Below are 22,398 nucleotides of genomic sequence, written 5' to 3'. Positions count from 1 at the left end.
TAAATAGCTCATCTCTTAAGCTCCTGATCAATGTCTAACACCTCCTACCCCAGCAACACTTCACTGCAAGTGTATTAACACTCCATGAGAGCAACTCTCTTCACCTACCGAGAAATGATCTTCACAAATGATATACAGCTAAGCCAGGGCTTAAACATATAACGTCTGAGAAGAAATAGATCAATGTCGGCCTCTGAGTATATGCAAAGAATGTTGTCTCTTTTGAAGCACGCGGCCCAATTGTTGAGCTTTTTTTTTTCTTTATATGTACGTCTACTGGGACACATCACACTGTTTGGATGCGAAGGTGTCGTATAGATTGGGGCACACCTCTCTTCTCCTTTTGGATATCGTGTCTCCTGTGTGAATGCACACAGCTGCCCTCATGCTCCCTGCCTCCCGCCCTCACTCGTCTCACACTTGTTGGTAAATCTCAAAGAGGTTTCCATGCCATGAAGATACCATTTTTTTTTAGCACAGACGCATAATGGCTCACTATCCGCAGGTGATCTTTGCTCTGTAGGGCTCAGAACTTGGCGACATCAGAAGGTTGAGACCTGATAAATGAAACACATTCTCTGTAACATATTCCTCAATTGCTGTTACTGCAAAGAAACTCGGACTAGCCATATGTGACTCATTTCTACCTAAGGTACTTGAATGTTTATAAATAGGTTTATGACTTTTCTGTCCCCAAGATTGGGTGACATAAAGGTAATTACCCTCATTTTACAGATAAATAAACTGAGCCCAGTTCTCTCCCTGTATATGCAACATGAATTGAACAGCTGTGCCAATTATTTTGATAATTCACGTCTTCCCATACACCACTCAAAGATGGGAAAGGAGCCTTTGAGGGCTTGAATTACACCGATTGACTGTGTATATGGGTTTAATTGCCTCTAGATGATCACTCAGGCTCCACTTGACTTGCACGTCCGGGTAGCGTCACAGAACAGTGACATCTCTTACTTTGGCGATACGTGCCACGGTTCTCATCTCAGCTAAATAAGTGGCATCTTTAAAATGTTTTGAAAACATGAAAAAGGCTGGATGCATTTTTAGCATAACCTTTCATTGGCCGTGAACTTTTGTTGTTGAAGGGATTAGTGTAGTACTTATTAAATAACAGGCTTCTTTCCTAGAACCTGGAGACTTATCTGAAGACTCATTTCCCAAAGGAAATATCATAGGTCTAATGCAGTAATGGATATAAAAGGACATTGCAACGTTAAGTTCACAAAATGTGACGTCATAATATTATGATGATAATTCTTATTACCGCTGATAATTGAGGGATCCCAATTCTCTCTCATTCCCTGGCAGTCTCTTTATTCTTCAGAGCAGGAATCTAAGAATTTTAACATTCTGAGTGTTCACTTTTTTCTAAACTGAAACGACAGTCACTATGTACTTGCATCTAATTTAATATCACATGACAAGTGGGATCAGAAAATCTGCTTAATAATTCTCTGCGACAGTTCGTTACCAGCAGTGGGGCTGAATTTCTTTTACTTGCGTGCAGTGCAGTTACTATTTTCTCCTGAAATAAAAGGATGTATGAGGTTAATTTAGAATGGTTTGCATGTTTTCATGACTGGAAATGTAAACAGAGGGGCTGGATGAGGGAGGGTTTTCTTGGATCATTACAGTTCAGCTTTTGAGTCCTCTGTTCAAAAGGACTTTGGACATGGGGCACCTGGGTGGCTTAGTCGGTTAAGCGCCCGACTCTTGATTGCTGCTCAGGCCATGATCTCCCGTTTTGTGAGTTCGAGCTGTACATCGGCCTCTGTGCTGAGAGCACAGAGCCTGCTTGGGATTCTCTCTCTCTCTCTCTCTCTCTCTCTCTGCCCCTCCCCTAACTGCTCTCTCTCTCTCTGTCAATAATCAATAAATAAAATTTAAAAAAAGTACTTTGGATGCAAAGGTACAAGGTTAATATTTCCACAATGCCACTTTTATTGGGTCATCCCTCTGTTCTAGAAACTCCGGTGCCGCCCATTGCCTTCGGTATCATGTCCTTACTCATTCGTCTGGTAGTCAGAGCCCTAGCTTCCCTTCCCAGCTTGGTCACGGCCATGAAAATTCTGCTCACTGCAGAGCGGCCCCCCTTCTGGAGCACTCTATAGTGTATTGGTGCCTCCACACGTTGGTTTAAGCTCTGTCCTTGGCCTGGAATCGCCCCTCCCATCACTGGGTCATCGCTATCCATCCTGTTCATCGCGTAAATGATAGTTCAGCTTCCTGATCCTCAAAGTCACTTTCCCTAAACAGGCTCGTATTAAAATTGCGTTCTTCAGAACCCCATCAGCATAGAGTCTATAGCCTGTAGACTGTAATGTTTGCCATTTACATACTGTGTTCTCTTACTAACTGCGTGTGTGAATGGGAATGGGCAGGCCTGAAGGTCGTCTCCCCAGCTGCATTGCTAGCTCATTGCACGTTGAATTCATTGGGAATGTTCTTTTATTCCATCCTCTCTCACCCACAAAGCACATGCCCTACTGTAACATATTGTGAGTAGACTCCTGCCAATACATATTTCCCACCCATTTGATCGATTGGTACGCAGTTACCTGTTAACGCTGGGCCTCTTTATCTGGCATTTCTACAGCTGTGGATAGTATCTTTAGGATGCAAAATCAGGATATTCTGCACCAGGAAAAATATTACAAATAATGCCCTCAGAGAGTTACGTTTCACTGCTCGTGTCATGTAATTTGTCGTCCATTTTATTAATTTGGTTCACTTACAATTCAATTTGCTGTATAGTGTGCTCTGATTAGATAAAAGACAAATTATCTTGACTACTTGAAGTTAGAATGCCTCCAAAATGGTGTTATTTAAGATAGAACAAGAAATGAATGATGGAAAACTTGAGCAGAAAAAAACCCCCAAAATACGTATATTATAAAATGATTTCGGTTTTCCCTTTCTTCTAAAATATATGGGGGGAGAAAAAAAATGCATCGCTCATTTCATTCGTCATAACATCAAAAGCAAAGGTGACGTACATGACAAAAAGTGGTCTTAAAACTGCCCCAATTATCCTTTGTCGACATGAGGAATTTACGGAACAATAGAGTTTCAAGAAATGTGAACAACGTAGAATAACTGATAGATCTAATGTTGAGCAGCTAAAAATATCAGCGCCCTTTCTATCAGCTAAGAAATGTAGTTGCAAATCATTATCGACAAATTGTAGCCTAAAATTCTTCTTTCTTCTTGACTTTGAAATTATATTTCAAGATCCCTAATTTAGATCCCATTATTTACTTACTGGCTTGTGTAACTGAAAGTTGTCATTTTTGCATGTTAAGGGGTTTATGGAATGCAAGTGAATCAATTCTTTACATTTTCTGTGGCAGAATAACTTGCAAATGATCATCAAAATCTCCTTTTCAACCACAGGAAAGAATTTATTTTAAAAATAACATGCTAAGGGTAGATTAGCTTTATATCACACCATTACAAGAAAGGCCTCAGATTCGGGAAGCTTAAGTTTTGTCAGCCCCCCGAAATGCCAACGAATAAGGAAGATATTATTACCAAAAAACAGAGCGATGAGTTCCACAGACTGTCCTACTGGTTTTTGAAGCTGATAATTTCTTAACTAGCTGTCCTAGGTTTCTTGTTTAAAGGTAGGCAACTGATCACTAATTTTTATAATATTAACAAACACTGCTTGAAACAGAGATGTATGTTCTAGTCATTCCCCCACCCTTCTAGTTAGAATTATCTTTTTTGCATTGCCGTTTTCCCCTACTGTGTTCAGTCCTTTGGTCAGTCATCACTCTCACGCACGGTTGTCTGTTTACCATATTTCCCGGAAAAGACCAAGAGCGGAGGAAGGTGTTCCAGCCAGAAAGGATAAAGTGTACAAGGGCATGGCATTCCGCAAGTCGTGGCTCCCATGCCTTCATTTTTTCTAGTCTTCACTGTTACCTGGTTCCTCTTGATAAAATCCAAATACCTCAGGCTGGTTTTCAAAAACCCAACCATAAAACAAGATCAATTTGCTTTTATCTCATCACAGTGCCCTATACAACAAATTTGATTATAAGTAAACCAAATATATAAACAGGAAGATAAATGACACGACGTGAGTAGTGAAATGTAACTCTGAGGGCTTCCGCTATGCCTATCTAAATTATCTCCTATTTTTCCCGGTGAAATTGTAGACATCAGCCACCCTAGCTGAGGCTTTCTTTTATTTCTGTGTCTTTGCTCATGCTTTTCTTTCCCTTATTTTTTTAACATTTTATTTATTTTTGAGAGAGAGAGAGAGAGAGCGCTCATGCACACATGAGTGGGGGAAAGACAGAGGGAGGGAGACAGAGGATCCAAAGCAGGCTCCGCACTGTGAGCCCAGAGCCCTATACGGGGCTTGAACTCACAAACCGTGAGATCATGACCTGAACTGAACTGAAGAGTCAGATGCTTAACCACCTGAGCCACCCAGGCGCCCCTCTTTCCCTTATACAGCCCTCCTCATGACCTAGCCATATCTTCCAAGGTTCAACCACAGCACCATCCTTTCTATGAAGTCTTTCCTCAAAATTCCCATGTGTGATCATTCCCCAAACTGATTCCTTTCAGTGGCCGTTTCTGTCTTCGCCATTTACTTTGGTGCTTCTGCTAGACCTTTTCTCCGATATACTGTCTAACTTCCTGTTGCACCCTGGGAGGCCAAATAATATGAGCAGCGGTAAGCTTGCTTACCCAGTGACCGTGCGCTTCTAGTGGGAGGCGCTGGTGGTGCAGACGGAGAGAGGAGGGCGAGTCAGGTGATCGTTAGGCCCCTTTACAGCCTCAGCCCCTGTCAAGAGGTCCTCTCCCTGCAGCTACGTCTCAGACTCTCTTAACGGCACCCTCCACTTAGCTTTTCCAGCCTTGAGAAAGTCTCCCCATCCCAGTTTGGATGGGTCATTTGTTCATTGCAGGTACCCTCACTGGTTCGGTACTAAGTGAATTACTGAAATCACTGATTTCCCCTTTTGTGTTCCCATTTCATGTTCCTGTCCCATTTAATCTCATCTGTGCAATAATTAAACCATACTATGCTATCCTGTAATATACTCTATTATACTACAGCATACGTACTTTGTAACTATATCCTACATAGCTCGTTAAGTGTGTGGACTCTGGGACCACATGTCCTATGTTAGAAGTTCTGACACGTAGCGTGTGTGGTCCTGGACAAATTGCTTAACTCCTTTTTCTTCCATTTTCCTCGTCTGTAAAATGGAGGTGACAGTACCTATCAGAGTATTATGATGATTGAATTGGTTATTTTTTTTATTGAGCGCTTTTATGGCTCTTATGCAACAGAAAGCATTCCAAGCATTTTATAAACAGGAGCCCTATTTATCCTCATAACAAACTTAAGGGATAGATATTCTTATGATCCTCATTTTACAGTGGTAGAAATGAAGAAGAGAACGGTTAAGTAACTTGCTGAAAATAATCATCCAAGTGAAGGGCAGCCAGGATTCCAACCCAGGCAGCCTGACTCCAGAGTCCATTCTCTGTGGACTCTGGCAGACTATTCTGGCACATAGTAAATGCTTAATAAACAACTCTTACTGTTGTTAGGAATTGTATTAATTGTTGATTAATTAATTAATCACTCTATTAATTGTCGATGAGTTCTTTATTTTTGGCTAGATTATGAGTTCCTTAAAGAAAGAGGTCAAGGTTTATTTGTCTATGTCTATTAGCCAAGTGCTTTGCATATATTTGCCGGTTAGTAACTGTTCATGGAATGAATTACTAATTGTTTCTCATGTATTTTTCAAAGCCACGCTAGCCTTGGAAACAACTAATAACTAGCTAAAACTGTAAATGGAATTTGAGATCCCCCACAGCCATTATTATGGCCAGGACGACAGTTTACCCTTCTAATCCCAAATTCTTAGATGATTTACCACTTTCTCTATATGTTCCTTGCTTTACTTCTCCCACAATCACAAAGACTTTGCTTGTCCAGTAACCATTGGTGCTGACAGGGTCCCATCTCAGACAACGGCCAGTTGTTTTGTTCTGCATTTCCTGACCAGAAGAGATTTTCCCCCAAACATGGATCTTTTAGCTTCCTGGTTGATACTTAAAGAAACTTAGAGTAAGTTCTCAGGAACCAAACAAGAGGCATCTGATGGACGTAATATAATTTGTGTTAAAGTGCAGCCTTCCCATCACAACTTTTATTCTCTGCTAACTTCAGGGTTGAGGCCAGGATTGGCTGCATAAATTGTGGGACCCAGTTCAACATGAAAATGAAGGACCCTTTGTTAACAAAAATGATAAAGAACTTCAAGATGGCCGCAGCACCACGGTAAACCAAGCACGGGACCCATGAAGCCAGCCCTGATTGAGATCTCTGCCTATCCAATGGAATACTTTTTTCTTAACTTTGCTATCCTCCAGAGTCTGAAAACTTGCCAAAAAATTCCTTTTACAAATGTTTTCCAGGAACTCTAGTGTTTGTTATGCATAAAGGAATTTTGGCGGCTTGCTTTGATAACCTAGTATTCTTGAGCTACGTGTGTAGAATAGAACCTCACCATCACAATGTAACACATCTAAATCATTCTTTTATCTACCAGTTCAATTCTAGGCTCACTGAAAGTAAGGGGCATATTCCTTTAAAAAAAAAAGTAGCTGTGGTTTTTAATAGAGGTGCTTTTGAAATACTAATTCACTTGAATCTTAAAAGGGATATTGGTAATGTTCAGAAATTGTGAGTTATACATCTTGGTGGTAATATCATGGAATCACCATGTTACGTAGATCTGAAGAGTTGATGAGAAGTTTAGGGTCTAAAAGAGCAAAAGTGGGTATAGTAGTTGGGGCTTGAGATTAAATATCCCAAGACAGGATTAAAAAGGAAATGATTTTATTTGAGGAGATATCTTTGTGCAAGGACATGGGGAGGAAGTGAGAGAAGGTGGGAGAGCCATTACATTAAAATGCAAGCCTGACCCCAGATGAAAGAAAGAGGGAGAGAAGGCTGTGCAGAAGCATCCCAGTGTGCAGTCTAAGCAAAGCTGTTGGGGAGTCGCTGAGCCCAAATCAGCCACAGGAGCCCGATGTCTCCCAAAAAAGGCTCCGCTTCAGTATTGCTATCACATTCAGTCATTGGTGGGAACAGTCTGCGGGAGATTTGGCTTCTCTTCAGTGTAGTGATGGGTTTCCAAAGGCAGCAGCTGGGTTCCTCAGTCAGTTAGGTCCCAGTCGTAAAAGGCTTGCACATCGTCATGGCCACCACAGTGGGTATTAGCAGCAGTGGTATTTAAAGACCTGTAAACATAAAACTCCTGGAAGAAAACACAGGAAAAGCTTCTTGACGTCAGTCTGCGAAATGATTTTTTGGATAATGACACCAGAATCGCCGACAATAAAAGCAAAAATACACTAGTGAGAGTGCATTAAATTAAAAAAAAAAATAGCTTCTGCACAGCAAAGGGAAAAAAATCAACAGAATGAAAGGTGACCTCCAAAATGGGAGAAAATATTTGCCAACCATGTATCCGATACAGGGTTAAGATTTAAAATACGTAAGAAGAACCTCCTAAAACTCAATAGCAGAAAACCAAATAATCAGAATCAAAAATGGGCGGAAGACCTCAGTAAACATTTTTCCAAAGAAGGCATCCAAGTGGCCAAGAAGTACACGAGAAGGGGTTCACCATCACTGATCAGCAGAGAAATACAAACCGAAACCACAGTGAGGCATTACCTCACACATGTTGCAAGGGCTGTTTCCAAAAAGAGGAGCGATTACGGCGTTGGTGAGGGTGTGGAGAAGAGGGAACCCTTGTACACTGTTGGTGGGAATAGAAATTGGTGCAGCCACTATGGGAAACAACATTGAGGTTCCTCAAAAAATTACCAATAGAGCTCCCCATATGGTGCAGCAATGCCACTTCTGGGTATATATCCAAAGGGAACGAAGTCAGGATCTCAAGGAGATATCGGTGGTGCTATGTGTATTGCAGCATTGTTCCCAATAGCCAAGATATGGAAACAACTTAAATGTCTGTCAGCAGCTGAATGGATAAAGAAAATATGGTATATGTATATATATTCACTGGGATATCATTCCGCCCGAAGAAAGAGGGAAATCCTGCCATTTGTGATAACATAGATGAACTTGGACGACACTATACGGAGTGAAATAAGCCAGACACAGAAAGACCAGTACCGTGTGATCTTACTTATATTTGGAATCTAGAAAAAGGTGAACTCAGGGAAACAGAGTGGAATGATGGTTGCCAGGGGCTGGGAAGTGGGGGAAATGGGGCAGTGCTGATCACTGGGTACAAACCTTCAGTTTTCAGATGAGTAAGTTCTAGAGATCTGCTATACATTATTGTAACTGTAGTTAATGTACCGTAAACTTGAAATTTGCTAGAAGGGTAGATCTCAAATGTTCTCGTCACACGCACACAAAAGTAACTGAGAGATGATGACTATACTGAGTGTGGTGATTATTTCACAGTGTATACATATATCAAGATATCGAGTTATACCATTATACACAATTTCTATTTGTCAAACTCACCCAAATAAAGCTTAAAAAAAAAGTTTTATTAAAAAAAAAAAAAAAGGAGTCTTAGGGATGCCTGGGTGGCTCAGTCGGTTAAGCGTCTGACTTCGGCTCAGGTCTTGATCTGATGGTGTCTGGGTTCACGCCCCACGTCCGGCTCTGTGGTGACAGCTCATAGCCTGAAGCTGCTTCAGATTCTGTCTCACTCTCTCTCTGCCCCTTCCCTGCTCGCACTCTGTCCCTCTCTCAAAAATAAATAAACTTTTTAAAAAATAATAATAATAAAGGAGTCTTAGAGATAATTTAAAAAAAGTTTGTAAAATTTAAACAAAGAAGGGCTGAAGATGATGTAAGTTCCACTTCATTCAGAAGACCCTCCTTAACCCCTAAACTTTATTAGATAGCTCTCCTATATGCTTTGATAACTCCTCGTGCTTTCCCTACCATAATACTTGCCTCAGCCTATTGTAATTGCTTATTTACTGCCTGTCTTAACTACTAGTTTGTTTTCTCCTTGAGAATAATAATTTTTTCCTCCTTTGCTTCTGTATCACCTGTGCCTGGGTCAAAGCCTGACATAAGTCCTAAAAATTATTTGCTGAAACCCAAATTGGGGGGCATTCTGCAAAATAACTGGCCTTCGAAACAGTCAATGGTATGACGCTCAAAGAAAGGCAAACAACTTTTTGAGGTTAAAGGAGGCTAAAAAGATTTGACAACTAAATGCAATGCATGAGTCTGGACTGGTAAATGAAAGGCAATTAATGGGGTAATTGTCAAACTATGAATAAAGAATGTGGATTAGATTATAGAACTAAAGCCATAGTGTATTTTCTGACTTTGAAATTGAGCTGAAGTTATGTAAGAGAATGCCTTTTTTTCTTAAGAATTAAGCACTGGAATATGAAAGGGTAAAGCTGCAGATGATTCACCGGTGGTTCAGAAAACAGTATCTATTATATGTACATATGTAATTATATCCACAGAGAGAGATAGAATGATAAGTTATAAATGCAATGAGGCCAAATGTTAACAATTGGTGAGTCTGGGTGAAGGATACATGGGAGTTCTTTGACCATTCCTGCAATTTTTCCTTAAGTTTTAAAGTATGTAAAAATAAAACGCTTTTTAAAAAAAGTATTTCTTGAATGAATGGAGGACAAAAGGCTAACCACAATTAGAAGGTGTTCATGAAGAACATGAAGAACATGAAGAGATGGAGGTAGAACATTCAGAAACGTAAAGAAGTTCTACCGAGTAGGAAAATACCCAGGCCAGTTTAAAATGTAAAAGAGAGGGGCGCCTGGGTGGCGCAGTCGGTTGGGCGTCCGACTTCGGCCAGGTCACGATCTCGCGGTCCGTGAGTTCGAGCCCCGCGTCGGGCTCTGGGCTGATGGCTCGGAGCCTGGAGCCTGTTTCCAATTCTGTGTCTCCCTCTCTCTTTGCCCCTCCCCCGTTCATGTTCTGTCTCTCTCTCTGTCCCAAAAATGAATAAACTTTGAAAAAAAAAATTTTAAATGTAAAAGAGAAGTGAGGGACTGGAGGCACAGTAATGACAGATCCGTGGGTGCCTGGGTGGCTCATTCGGTCAAGTGTCCGACTGGATCTCAACTCAGGTCTTGATGTTAGGGTCATGAATTTAAGCCCCACGTTGGGACTTGCACTGGACGTGAAGCCTACTAAAAAAGATGGCTTTGGTTTTGGCCAACCTATTTGGAGAGGCAACACATGCCAGAGAAGAAGCCGGAAGGTGCTCAGTGAGGCAGTGGAAAGCTAGGCATAGGATTAGCATCCTCACAGGTAAAACTCTTTGAGTTACTAGAAAGGCTGCGGTTTAGGCCCTACCTGCCTTATATGCTTTTTTTTTTCCCCCATACATACAGTGGTTCAATAGACTATTTCACCTTGTCCATCCTTGATGTTAATTTTTGAAAATTATAAATGAAAGAATATAAGGTCTACATCTTTACCTTATGTGTAAGTTTAAGTCATGTTTATTTTCTGAAAAAGGCAACAACTGAAAATCACCACGGGCCTTTGTTCTAAGTATACATATGTGAAGACTATTGATTTTTGTAGAAATATTAAAAATATGAAGAGTTTATTGTTCAGGTCTTTTTTTAAACATGTAAATATTAACTATTCAACTAAACCATAGAGTTTTCTGCTTGAGTATTAGGTAGAATTCTATTTTACCAAGTACAATAACAAAGTGTAATTCTTTCTAAGAGCTCAGAATGACCTACTTAGAGTATGTATAGTTTCATTGTTTAACTCCCCTTTTCATAGGATTGCTATTTATAACCACTTCCTTCAACCCTGGGGGGACTTAGTAGGATTAACGACTTCTGATTCACTTTGTGTTTGAAGATTTTTTTTTTCTTCCATCTTTGCTCAGCTAGTGGAATCCATGATGAATTCTCATCTCCAAGGGGTAAGCTGTTTTTAGTAAAGCCCAGTAGCTGGCTTATGACTCCTTAGAATAACATCGATTCCTTCCTTCCCTTGTGTTTGTTTCTTCCAGAATGATAGAATCTGTGTAGACATGCTCAATTACCATGCTTAGGTACTGTTAAGCATGTCATGGTTTTAGTCTTGTTCATGTAAGTTATATGTGTAATGAATATCCGGGCTCCTATCTGGAATGACATGTTTTAGCATGACAAATATGGACCACTACAGCTAGAATGAGGAAACTGAACAATAAATAGAAGAGGCCTAGAGGTCATTTGAGGATGAGGATTAGAGTAGAAAGAGTGTTTCTCAGAGAGAAGCATCTGGTGAGAGTACCAGATGGGGAGGCAAAGAACAGAATTTCATCGAGGGGTATTTTGAAGGTGGGTAATTTGAGTAATGATTAGATCTAAGGTGTTCTCCCATCTGTGGGTGGCTCAGTGGAATAGAGACGAAGGTCATTCTATTTGAAAAGTTAGGAGATTATAAAACCACGTTGTCAGGTAAGAGAAATTATAATAGCAAATACAATACACTCAAAAGGAAACCAAATGAAAAGAAAAAAATAATTATTCTTTTCACTGAGTGTGTGTGTGCTGTTCATTAGCAAGAAAGCCTTTCAGTCACTGTTTTTATAATATCTTAATGGAAAAAATATTTAAATATGCCATATTCAAATCCTTTCCTTTATTTCTGGAAAGAGAATCAAAGGAGAAAATTCCCATTGTGCTCTACTAAGAAACCACTATTTAATGAGTATATTAGTGTCTGATAAATCCCATAGCAATATATATTATTATTGTGCAATTTCTTTTTAGAAATGAACCTTTGTATGTATTGACCAAAGAGTGGGATAAAGAGTTACGATTTTGTTTTGAAATTCTTTAGAAATGAATAGTTTTATTACAGCTGTGAATCTCTGTAGGTTTTTAAGGAGGCTGCTTCAAAGGATGTCATTAATAATCTTCTCAGGTGCTTACAAAGCATGTGTCTGTCAGCAGAATTAGAGAATCACCCAACTAGAGAACAGGTTTCACAATACCCTGAGACCTATTTTGTTCATTAGAGAGGAAAATGGCTTGTGTTAAGTCTAAATTGACATGCGTGCTAATTTCAGCAGTAAAAGCTGTTCATTGTGGTCAGGTTTAATTTAGATTAAAGTTGATCAGGTTACTTCTACAACGTACTTCTTAAACGAACTTTGTGATCCTAAAAGAAGGAGAAAAGTAAAGCCAACCTTGGGAAATACATGCAAAAGAAAAGCAAAGAATAGCTTGGCTGTTTGAGGGTGAATTAATATTAAAACAAATGAAAATGACGGTAAAGATACTCTTGGTTGTGTAAAAATGTCCAAGTATCAAAAAACACAAATTTGCATTTAAATTGCACAAAGCCGGGGCGCCTGGGTGGCTCAGTCGGTTGGGCGTCCGACTTGAGCTCAGGTCATGATCTCGCGGTCCGTGAGTTCGAGCCCCGCGTCAGGCTCTGGGCTGATGGCTCAGAGCCTGGAGCCTGCTTCCGATTCTGTGTCTCCCTCTCTCTCTGCCCCTCCCCCGTTCATGCTCTGTCTCTCTCTGTCCCAAAAATAAATAAAACGTTAAAAAAAAATTTTAATTGCACAAAGCCTACCTAATCTGTTCGTGCCCTGTGTTATCTCCATAGATAAAAATTTGTGTACTTTGCTACCTGTATTATATAGAGTTCTTGGTTAAATTTGAGGGAAATATTTGACTTTATCTGAGGTTTCTGGGTAAGTCTGTTTTTAAAGCATCTATTTGAATGTGTTAAATATTTAAGAGTCAGGAATTCCGAAGTACCTTTTAAGCGTGCTGTGTCACAGATGACCAGAGTTTAACATTCTAACCCTGGAAAACATCTTATTTCATAAAATCTATCCACAACTATATGGTTCCTACTTTAAAATTTGTTCAGTGCTCTCCAACTGACTTATGCCACTTACTTCAATAGCTGTCTTTGGCAATTTGTTCCATATTTCAAACACCCTTTTGTGTAAAGAAACCATAAAAGTTAGAAACCTGAAAATTGGATTTTTCTTCTGAGCAATCACAGCTTACAAATGTGGAAAATTGGTTAAAAGTTAGCCCCTCCAATTTTTCAACACAGAGAGGGGAAAATGCGCAAAATAGATGCGTAATGTTTGGATAAGTCCTTGCCATTATTTTAATACTACCGAAAGCAATTGCGCTATAATCACGAGGCCTGTGTCCCTACCAGTTCACAAAAGAAACACCGCACAAACGATCGAAACTCGGCCTTTCTGAACCCAAAAATCCTTAGAAAATCGGCAGTAGTCAAAGGGCATGGCAGATAACTAAGTTTCCTAAACATTACTATCTCCACCACGTTTCATCTATTCACTTTCATTGGCCTCCTGCGTGGTTATTAGGAGAATAAAAACGCGAGATTGTGTGTAAAACATCTGTCACGTACGGGTTATCAACTAATAACAAATATTCATTATGCCTTCCCAAATTAAAATAAAATGTATTCCATTTTAGAAAGAGAACAAGCGAGAAGTCTTATTTTTCCCAAGCTTCTATGTAAATATCGCTGGGACATGGGCCCTTTAGTGCAGGGAGGGTGAGTTGACAGAGACAGTAGACGGACAGTGGTGGGAGGGGGGAATTTCTTAACGTGATTAACGTGGCTACCTATAAATACACACATCCATACACACACACACACACACACACACACACACACACACACACACCTATTTCTTGGCTTTATTCTGCTGGTACTTTTACCTAAAGCAGTATTAAAGTAATGGCTAATACAGAATATGAATACTACCTTCTAGTCTGATGCTTTCCAAACTTGCCTCGTCGTAAGAATTAAGTAGAGAATTTGTTAAAAAGGCATTTTCCAAGCCCTCCTCCCTACTCATCTGTTCATGGTGGGGGAGAACGTGGGTGGTGAGGTGCAGGAATCAGGTGATTCTCATCGAAGGCAACGTTGGGGAAGGACTGACTTAGCTTATTGCGTCCCCTTCTCGTAGGTGAGGAAGCTCAGGTACAAAGAAGTTAAATCAGTTACGTCTCTTGGATCACTTCTGTGCTTTTTCCGTTTCTAAAATATACACTTTAATTTTGACACTGCACAAAATGAGATTACAAGTATAAATAGCTATCTGTCATAAGTCAAAAAATTACATTTCTTGGTTGTGGCACTCATGCACTGGTTTAAGTGAACCCAGGTACTCTGAAATGACTCCATCTAAGCTCTTAAATAGTGAAGCAAGTCTGTAATCAAGATTTTCATCTGTAATATTTTTGGTGGCTAAGAATGAAACACATTTCCTGTTAAAGTGTTCTCTATAAAGCCTTATACACTAGAGATTTATATCCAGTAACATATTTTTTTTTTTAATTTCCAGAAGTGCTTTGGTTGGTTGGAAAATTGCACTTGACTTTGTATTACATAAAAGGTATGCGCAATGCTGGTGAACCTCAATATTAAGTTAAGCTTTTTCCTTCAGGCAACACTGCAGGATTTGGAACAGAGGCGCCCCCAGTTGGAAGAACTCATTACCGCCGCCCAGAATTTGAAAAACAAGACCAGCAATCAAGAGGCTAGAACCATCATTACTGATCGAAGTAAGTCTTTTAACAAGCGTGGGCAACTTCCGATGTATGAAAAAGTTTCAGTAATGACTTGGAAGTCGATTTGCCTCTGTTGCGTTCATCAAAATAGTGCCAAACGGTTGTAAGTTATACCTCTTGTGCTAAGATTTTTCATTTCATAGTGTTATCGTTCAATAACTGAACACAATTCCATGGAATCGAGGAAATAAATTTTTCATGAATCCAGGCTTATGTAGATGCGAAGCATGGAGTGGTGGGCGTGGTGAGCATGGTGTGACAGAACGTTTGCTCCTTGGTTGTCATCTCTCTGGGCTAGCATCCATGGCGATGTCAGTCTCTCCCTTGCATTCTTGGTCGTTGGTCCAAGCAGGCAGTTGCTTCCTGGACCGTCATCCGTTCCCTTCTGCGGTGGCACTCTCATATCTGGACGCCCCCCTGTTACTGTGATCCTCTCACCGTGTAACAGCAGAAATCATTGTACCGTTCCTCCTGCCGTGCCGGGACGGGCGAGAGCCTTGGGAGGTTGTTTAAGGCCCATCTGCCTAGACATCGCCTGGACTCTTCTTTATACAGAGGGATTCGGAGTGCCTGTGCATGGGGTCTGGAAGAGTAGAGGAAGCAGAAGGGAAAACTACTCTCCTTCTGTTACCCTCAGAGGCTCTCCTCAGGAATGAGGCCCAGTTCACCTCTGCTATCTGATTCTCTTGGATCTCCCTGGATTTCTTTCCTTCACTCTCCATACCTCCCCTCCAGGGACACACATCCATAGTGATTTTTTTTTTTTTATTTCCCGTGTAATGCCCCTTTCCTCCCTTCCCATAACCAGAGGGATTTTTTTCTAGTGTACGAATAGGGAAATCCTTCATTTCATCACCTTTTCTTTTTCCTTCCAAATCTTTCGTCTTTTACCAGGCATTAGGCTTTTGAAACTCAAAACCAAGAGTCTTCAGAATTTACATTCTGTTGGATTAGCACTTGCCTAAGTCACCAGTATAAAAGGTTAATATTTGAAAAATATTATTGGTCATACTTGTATGTATTAGTAAACACTTAGTGATAATAGCTATTATTTATTGAGTTCTTCTTAGGTATCAGATAGTAGGTCTTCTATAGTGTGTGGGTTTGTGTGTGTGTGTGTGTGTGTGTGTGTGTGTGTGTGTGTATAAAGTCTTTATAAAATCTTGTCAGCTAAATTTCCTAATCCCTCATTTTATAGATGAGGAAACAGTTTCTGAGAAAGGTTAATCAAACTGCTCGAGTTTACAACACGAGCCAAGACCAGAGCTTGGAATTTGCCAATGTTTCTTTCTGGCTTGAAAGTCTGTGTTTCTTCTGGAATGTTTACCCTGTTCCATCCTGTTTTATTGTTTTTGTTAATGTCCTTAATCACTAGGACTAGGATTAAACACTTTTTTGGACTGCAATTATGTATGTTTTGATTCACTTCCTAAAGACATTTCCTCTTTCACCTGTTGTGATCCTTAATTAAAATAGACTTTTTTGATTTTGAAATTTTAACTCTTTATTGTTGCTCAAACAACGTATTTGAATATATGCTAATGTATTAGTTGAGTAGCACTAGCCACTCTAATAGGTAAGATCCCAAAGCTTGGTGGCTTACCATGGAAGTTTACTTTTTTCTGGTGCAGTCGAAAATAAGCAGCTTTCTGTGACGTCATTCAGGGACCCAAACCCCATCCATCTTTTGTGTCCAGAACGTCAGAGTCCTCTGCGCTTAATGGGCAGATGAGGAATAAGCATTGTTCGTTGAAATTTACTAGGAGGCAGGACTGGAAGTGGTACACGTGAATTCTGTTCAGAGCCTATTGGCTGGAACTCATCACATGACCACACCTCGTGGCAAGGTAAGCTGCAAAATATTGTTCAGTGTTGAGCCCAGGGAGGAGAGAAACTAGTTGGTAAGAAACTCATCATTCTTTTCCGTAGCTAATTTGGACAGGAAGAATACACTTAAGTTGTAGAGTTCTGTGTAAGGTATAGAACGTCATTTGTATAACGAGCAAGGCAAGAACAAAATGGCCTTGTAACGATCAACATAGATAGCTCTTTGACTGATGTAGTAGAATGTTCTTCACTCAGTCTGGAACCGTGAGGCTTTCTCCATCAGGTTGCAACATACTGGTCCAAAAGAATGAATCTTAGTGAGTGATTTGCTCAGTATGAGACTGAATTCCCATTACACAGTTAAGCGATCTGTTTCTTGCCTGAGAAATATGGAAATTTGGCAAAAATGTTTATGCAAATCTGAACATACCATATAGAAAGTCGTTTGTCATTTTACTAATGAGAAATAACTTCTATTTTTTCCCTAAGAGGAAAATAACACTAATTTATTTTACACTACCCATTCAACATTGTCTAAACATTTTCCATTATCTTTTGCAATCTTTTTTTGATATCGTATTGACTTTTTTTTTCATGATGTAGATTAAAATTGAGTGACCGGAGGGCAAGTTTTTATCTCTCTGCTAATATCCAGTAATTTGAACTGTTCTGTTTTTCTAAGCTTTTGTCTTTTGGGAATGAATACCTTTATAAATATTTGTAGTACAGTGGAAAGATTCCAATCCACATGGTCCAAAAAAAAAAAAAAACATTTTCTTAAAAGCCAAGTGTCTTTTGAGACATGTCATGTTGCTTATTAAGAGCCTAAGCCAGAATCTTAGTTCCAAATATGCCTGGAGCCTCTAATGCCGCCACCGAGATAATTCTGACAAGATATGTTTATCTAAACAATGTCGTTTGCAGCCCTGCTCTGCTACAGTTTATCTCTCCATTTGAAATCTATGACATGGGATGGAGATTCAATACTCATAAAGTTTCAGTCGTGTTCAAAATAGAATTTTCCTTAGTATAGATTTGGCTTTCAGGGAAAGAGCAGAAATAAAATACTTGCTCATAAAATTGTATTTTCTTATTGGAAGATGTCAGGATTCCTTTTTTATTGCCCTGAAACTCCTAGAAATACTTAAAAAGGAATCAGCTAAATAAAGAAAAATATTCGGTAAGAGTATAATGCTGTATTGAAACATTTTTCCTTCCTTGGTAAATCCCAGTTCATAACTTTGAACAGTTGGGGAAATCTGTATATATTTATTGCATTCTATCAAGAGAAAAGTCCAATACGAAGCAATTCCTCTCTACCAGTAATATCCATGCTGAAATCTCAAGTAATTGGGTCTGCAAAAATACCAGCATGTTTCACCGTATAAAACCATTTCTATGGTATCTGTTGTTTTTCAGGTGATTATATCTATGGAAATCATGTTGTAATGATCTAGGTGAGAGAAAAAAATTTCATTCTCAGTGCATTCAAATAAGAAATTCTCCGTGCTATTTCTGATGTTCAAACTACTCATTTTCCCTCCGTTCTTTGGTTGCTGAACGTGTCAGGCATCCCTGGTCATTTTCTCCTGCAAAAGGGCTAGGTCAGGGGACCAAAACCAGCTAAGATTGGAATGATCTAAAATTGCTTCCTGGGAGGCTTCTGAATTGTGCAAAACGCTTGTTCATGCCCATTACTACTGCAGATCATAATACCCTAATACCTTACACAGCAGTGAGGAAGGTACGGAAAGAAAGAATTCCTCTCTCCTATTGCTGTGTTTATCCCACAGATAATATTGGTGAACTTGGCTCATCTGACATTTGTATTTTAGAACCTTGCTTCTGTAGCTTCTCCCGCCATAACTGCCCACTGTTACCGTTTCAAAGATCTTTAACAAGAGCACATAAACGTTTTGAGGGCAAGCTGCCTGGGCTGGCCCCTTAGTAGCTTTGTGACCCTGAACAAACAAGTAATCTCAGTAAACTTTCTGATCTCCGTCACCTCCTCTATGAAAGAAGATTACTTGCATCTACCTCCTGGTTGGGAGAATTGGATGAGATAATACAAGAGGAGCACTTAGATCCCAGCCACAGTAAGAACTCAGTACATATTAGCTCTTGTTATTTTAATTATAATCTAATTGGGTGGTTTGCATGCTTAGTGAGAAAGCATTTAATCAGGTCTCTGGTAGCTGCCTGGTTTTTAGACCACAAAGAAGAAAAGAGAGAGAGAAGTTCAAAACAACTAAAAGGAGAAGGTTGCTTTGGAAAACATGGAATAAGATACATCAGTAGAATTAAACAAATACATGAGTCATACTACAAAGAGCAAGGCAATTCGTGTAAGGTATTTTATTTTCAATATTTACTATGACCTTAGGAAGGTAGATACTATTACGCCCATTTTAGAGATTGGAAAACTGAAGCTCAAAGAGCTTAAGTAATGTGCCTACAGTTGTAGTAAGATATCAAGCGAGGGACTAGGATTCTAACTTATGTATATATGACTCCAAAGCCCAAGGAACATCAGATGAAAAGGGTTAGTCAAAAAATAAAATAAAAGGGGCGCCTGGGTGGCGCAGTCGGTTAAGCGTCCGACTTCAGCCAGGTCACGATCTCGCGGTCCGGGAGTTCGAGCCCCACGTCAGGCTCTGGGCTGATGGCTCAGAGCCTGGAGCCTGTTTCCGATTCTGTGTCTCCCTTTCTCTCTGCCCCTCCCCTGTTCATGCTCTGTCTCTCTCTGTCCCAAAAATAAATAAATGTTGAAAAAAATTTAAATAAAATAAAATAAAATAAAATAAAATAAAATAAAATAAAATAAAATAAAATAAAATAAACAAGAATCTCTGGGAACTGATAATATAAGGAGTAGCCGCGGTTCACTGTAATCTGGATATAATTTTTACTGCTCCCATTTCTATTGTAGTCTTGTATGCATTTCATTGTGTAATTATAGGACTCTCTTGCACATGTTGGAAATGTAGAGAATAGCGAACCTCCATAATCTACTAGCTGCACAACCTTGGCCAAGTGGAGTCACTTCTTAAGCCATGGTTTCCTCATCTGTCATGTGGGACCAATAAATAATACTTTAGCTGGTACGGTGATTATGAAGATAAAATTAGGTGATGTTTCTACCGTGAAGACCTCACATACAGAAGATGCTCTTTGAATGGTGTGTACCATCATGGAGAGATGAATTTGGTGCAGAGGAACCGGAGATGAGAGCATATCAAGAGGGGTGGGGGCTTAATATATGGCTGCTGATCAGCTAAACCAGGGAAGGGACTTCTGAAACAGAAGGCCAAATCTTAAGAGAGAATTATCTCCTTAAATTTTTTTTTTCAGCTAAGGCTTTTTCAAACCAGTCTGGAATTCTTTGAGAAAGTTGGTGACATCGTATAAATTTTGCGAAATGAGTTCATATCATGTTGCTTAAAGAGCTGGTATACAGGGCTGTAGAAGGGAGAATGTTCTGCTGCATGAGAATAAAAATACTCTCGCAGGATTTTTGAACTAACTGACAGTTTTATAGCAGCTTTGTCAACCTATCATTCATTGCTGCAACCAAATGTATGAAATCCTTCATGGTGAAATAAAAAGACTTTGTTGTTCTCCACGTTTTTATGAAATCTCTATGGCTAATGAAATGCCAGCCAATATCTTCCTCTCAGGTATTGTCTATTAGAGAGTTGCTTATTTTAGAAGAAGTGGAGTCAACCATATAAATTTCTTCTTTTGACATCTAGCACCTGCTGTCAACCTGTTATAACTACAAGCAGCTCTCAAAATTTACATCCACCAGGATGCCGCTGGCAACCGAAGAGTTCAGTTCAGTTCAGTAAATATTTGAATGCTTACTCTGTGCTAGTTAATGTCAGATGTGATGGTTGGGATAGAGGGGAAAATAAGATTCAGCCTTTGTCTTGAAAGAGCTTACAGTCAAATGTGGGTATTTGGACAAGTCTATTGGGGCAAGGCAGTCCAGGATAAGTACTTGAGCAGAGCCGCGTTCCCCAATCTTGAGAGAGAACAAGAGGAGGGAAGATTGGATCTGAATGAAGGGGTTTGGGAATGCTTCTAGGAGGAGGTCACATTTGATCTGGTCGTGAATGGGATTTTGAAAAGCAGGAGGAGGCTGGGAGAGGAAGGGCATTTGAGGCAAGGACGAGAGGGGAATACATAATTAGACTTAAGTTAGCAATGGGGTGACAGATGAACTCGTAGAAGTGGGAGTGTGTGTGTGAGTATGTTGTGGAGGATACAGGAGTAAAAGCAGTCAGAGAGGCAAGGTAGGTGGCGAGAGAGCCCAAGCTAGAGCAGTGGCAGTAGAGTGGAAAGAAAGCACTGAATTGAGACATGCGGTGGAGCAAGTATTGACAAGATTTGGACATTGACTGGAGGTGTGGAATCTAAGAGTTTGCCTCTGAAGATTTTGAGATTCTGTGCTTTGGAAGATGGTAATATAACCGGAGACAGACTCAGGACAAGGAGTCGAATATGGGTGATAAGATAACGGGCTCAAGAGAACACAAGGAGATGTTTCAGAAGCAAAGTTACTTCTGAGCAGATTTGGAAGTTACCTGAAGTAGGTGGTGAGTTTGCACAGAGACACGGAGCCCGATGAAGAGACTAGGGAACAGCCTGGAGCTTGGCTTACGTTTAAGGAATGGAGGAAGAGGAGTTGGCGTCACACCTCCCAGTGGCTACTTACAACAGAAGCGCATTCAGACAAACACACACTGAAGACTGAGTGGATGAGTTTTACTCTGTATTTTGTTTTCTGTATCTTCTGCTGTGTCACCAGTCCGATAACACAGATTTCTTCCTGGTCCTTAGTGATACGTTGAATAAGAAAGCTGAGAGTTAAAGTTGGTTGTGTTTATGTATGTCATTTTCTGATTCACCCTTCAGCGTACCAGGAAAAAAAAAAAAATAGATGACCATTTGCCCTCTAGGTTTATGTGAGCCATTTTCCTTTTTTTTGTATGTCTAAGTTATGTTCCAAATACTTCACAGAAGTAAGATTAGAGAGGTAATAAAAACCAACTCCCTTAGAAATTTTAATAAGAATTGAACCCAACAAACTTTGTACCATATGAATTTGGAGGCACAAACATAAACGCTATAGGGTCCCACATGATTTTAGCAAAATAGGATGGTTCAAGTTCTTCAACAAAACATTATGTGATGAAGTCCTTCCTGTTGAATGCCTAACTAGATTAAAATATCATATTTCCCTTCTGTCCTTAGAAATATATTGTTTGCTCATCGATCCCTGTGTTTGTTCATCATCTGAAGACTCAGTCTAAGATTTCACCTAAGATCTCCCCTATATGATCAATTTCACCATCATTACTGGAGTCTAGAATGATGATTTCTGTCCGCTCGCATTTATCTTCCATCATGTCTCATAATCATAAGTATCTTCTTCTGTCAATTTTCTTGTCTTTGACATGATGGGAGTAAAATGAAAAGTGCTACGTACGTTTTCAACTCTGTTCAACGAAAGCTAACAGCAGACTCCAAAGATGGTGTCCCCAATCCTATTTTATACCTTCTTGAAAGAAGATGCACTATTTTGGCCAGTGTAAGAAGAAACCTAAAGGTTGAAGATTTACTTCACTATTGTATCATCCTTCTAGAGAATTCCATCATGCTTTCACTTACAGATCTTTTTAGCATATTTAGGAATAACTTATGAGTGGTGATAAAATAGCAAAATGTTTCCCAATATAGGAAAAATAAGATTACTAAGACTACACGATGTATCTTAGACTTATGAAAGGCTTCAGTGGACCCACATGGTAAATAAAAGGAATTTGATTTTATTTAAAGAATAAGTAAAATATCCCTTTGTTTTTTGGTAGACCACTAGGAAAGAATAAAAGTCAAAAAATATCAATTTTTACAAATAGTAAGAACTTCTTAAAAAATAAACTC

At 39.6% G+C, this 22,398-nt stretch overlaps 1 protein-coding gene across 13 annotated transcripts in view; it reads left to right on the top strand.

Moving 5' to 3' along the window:
- The window catches only part of DMD (dystrophin), a 2,022,811-nt gene that overhangs the window by 1,428,249 nt on the left and 572,164 nt on the right, over window positions 1-22,398 (top strand). For all 13 annotated transcript variants that reach the window (XM_047843142.1, XM_047843144.1, XM_047843153.1 and 10 more), the window contains one exon: window positions 14,502-14,619. In XM_047843142.1, the coding sequence (XP_047699098.1) occupies window positions 14,502-14,619 (118 nt within the window). The remainder of the gene's footprint in view (window positions 1-14,501; window positions 14,620-22,398) is intronic.

The sequence above is a fragment of the Prionailurus viverrinus genome, chromosome X (genome assembly GCF_022837055.1).
Source record: "Prionailurus viverrinus isolate Anna chromosome X, UM_Priviv_1.0, whole genome shotgun sequence".
NCBI classification, from domain to species: Eukaryota; Metazoa; Chordata; class Mammalia; order Carnivora; family Felidae; genus Prionailurus; species Prionailurus viverrinus.
The sequence above is the reverse complement of the archived record's forward strand: the minus strand, read 5'-3'. Positions and strand labels throughout refer to the sequence as shown.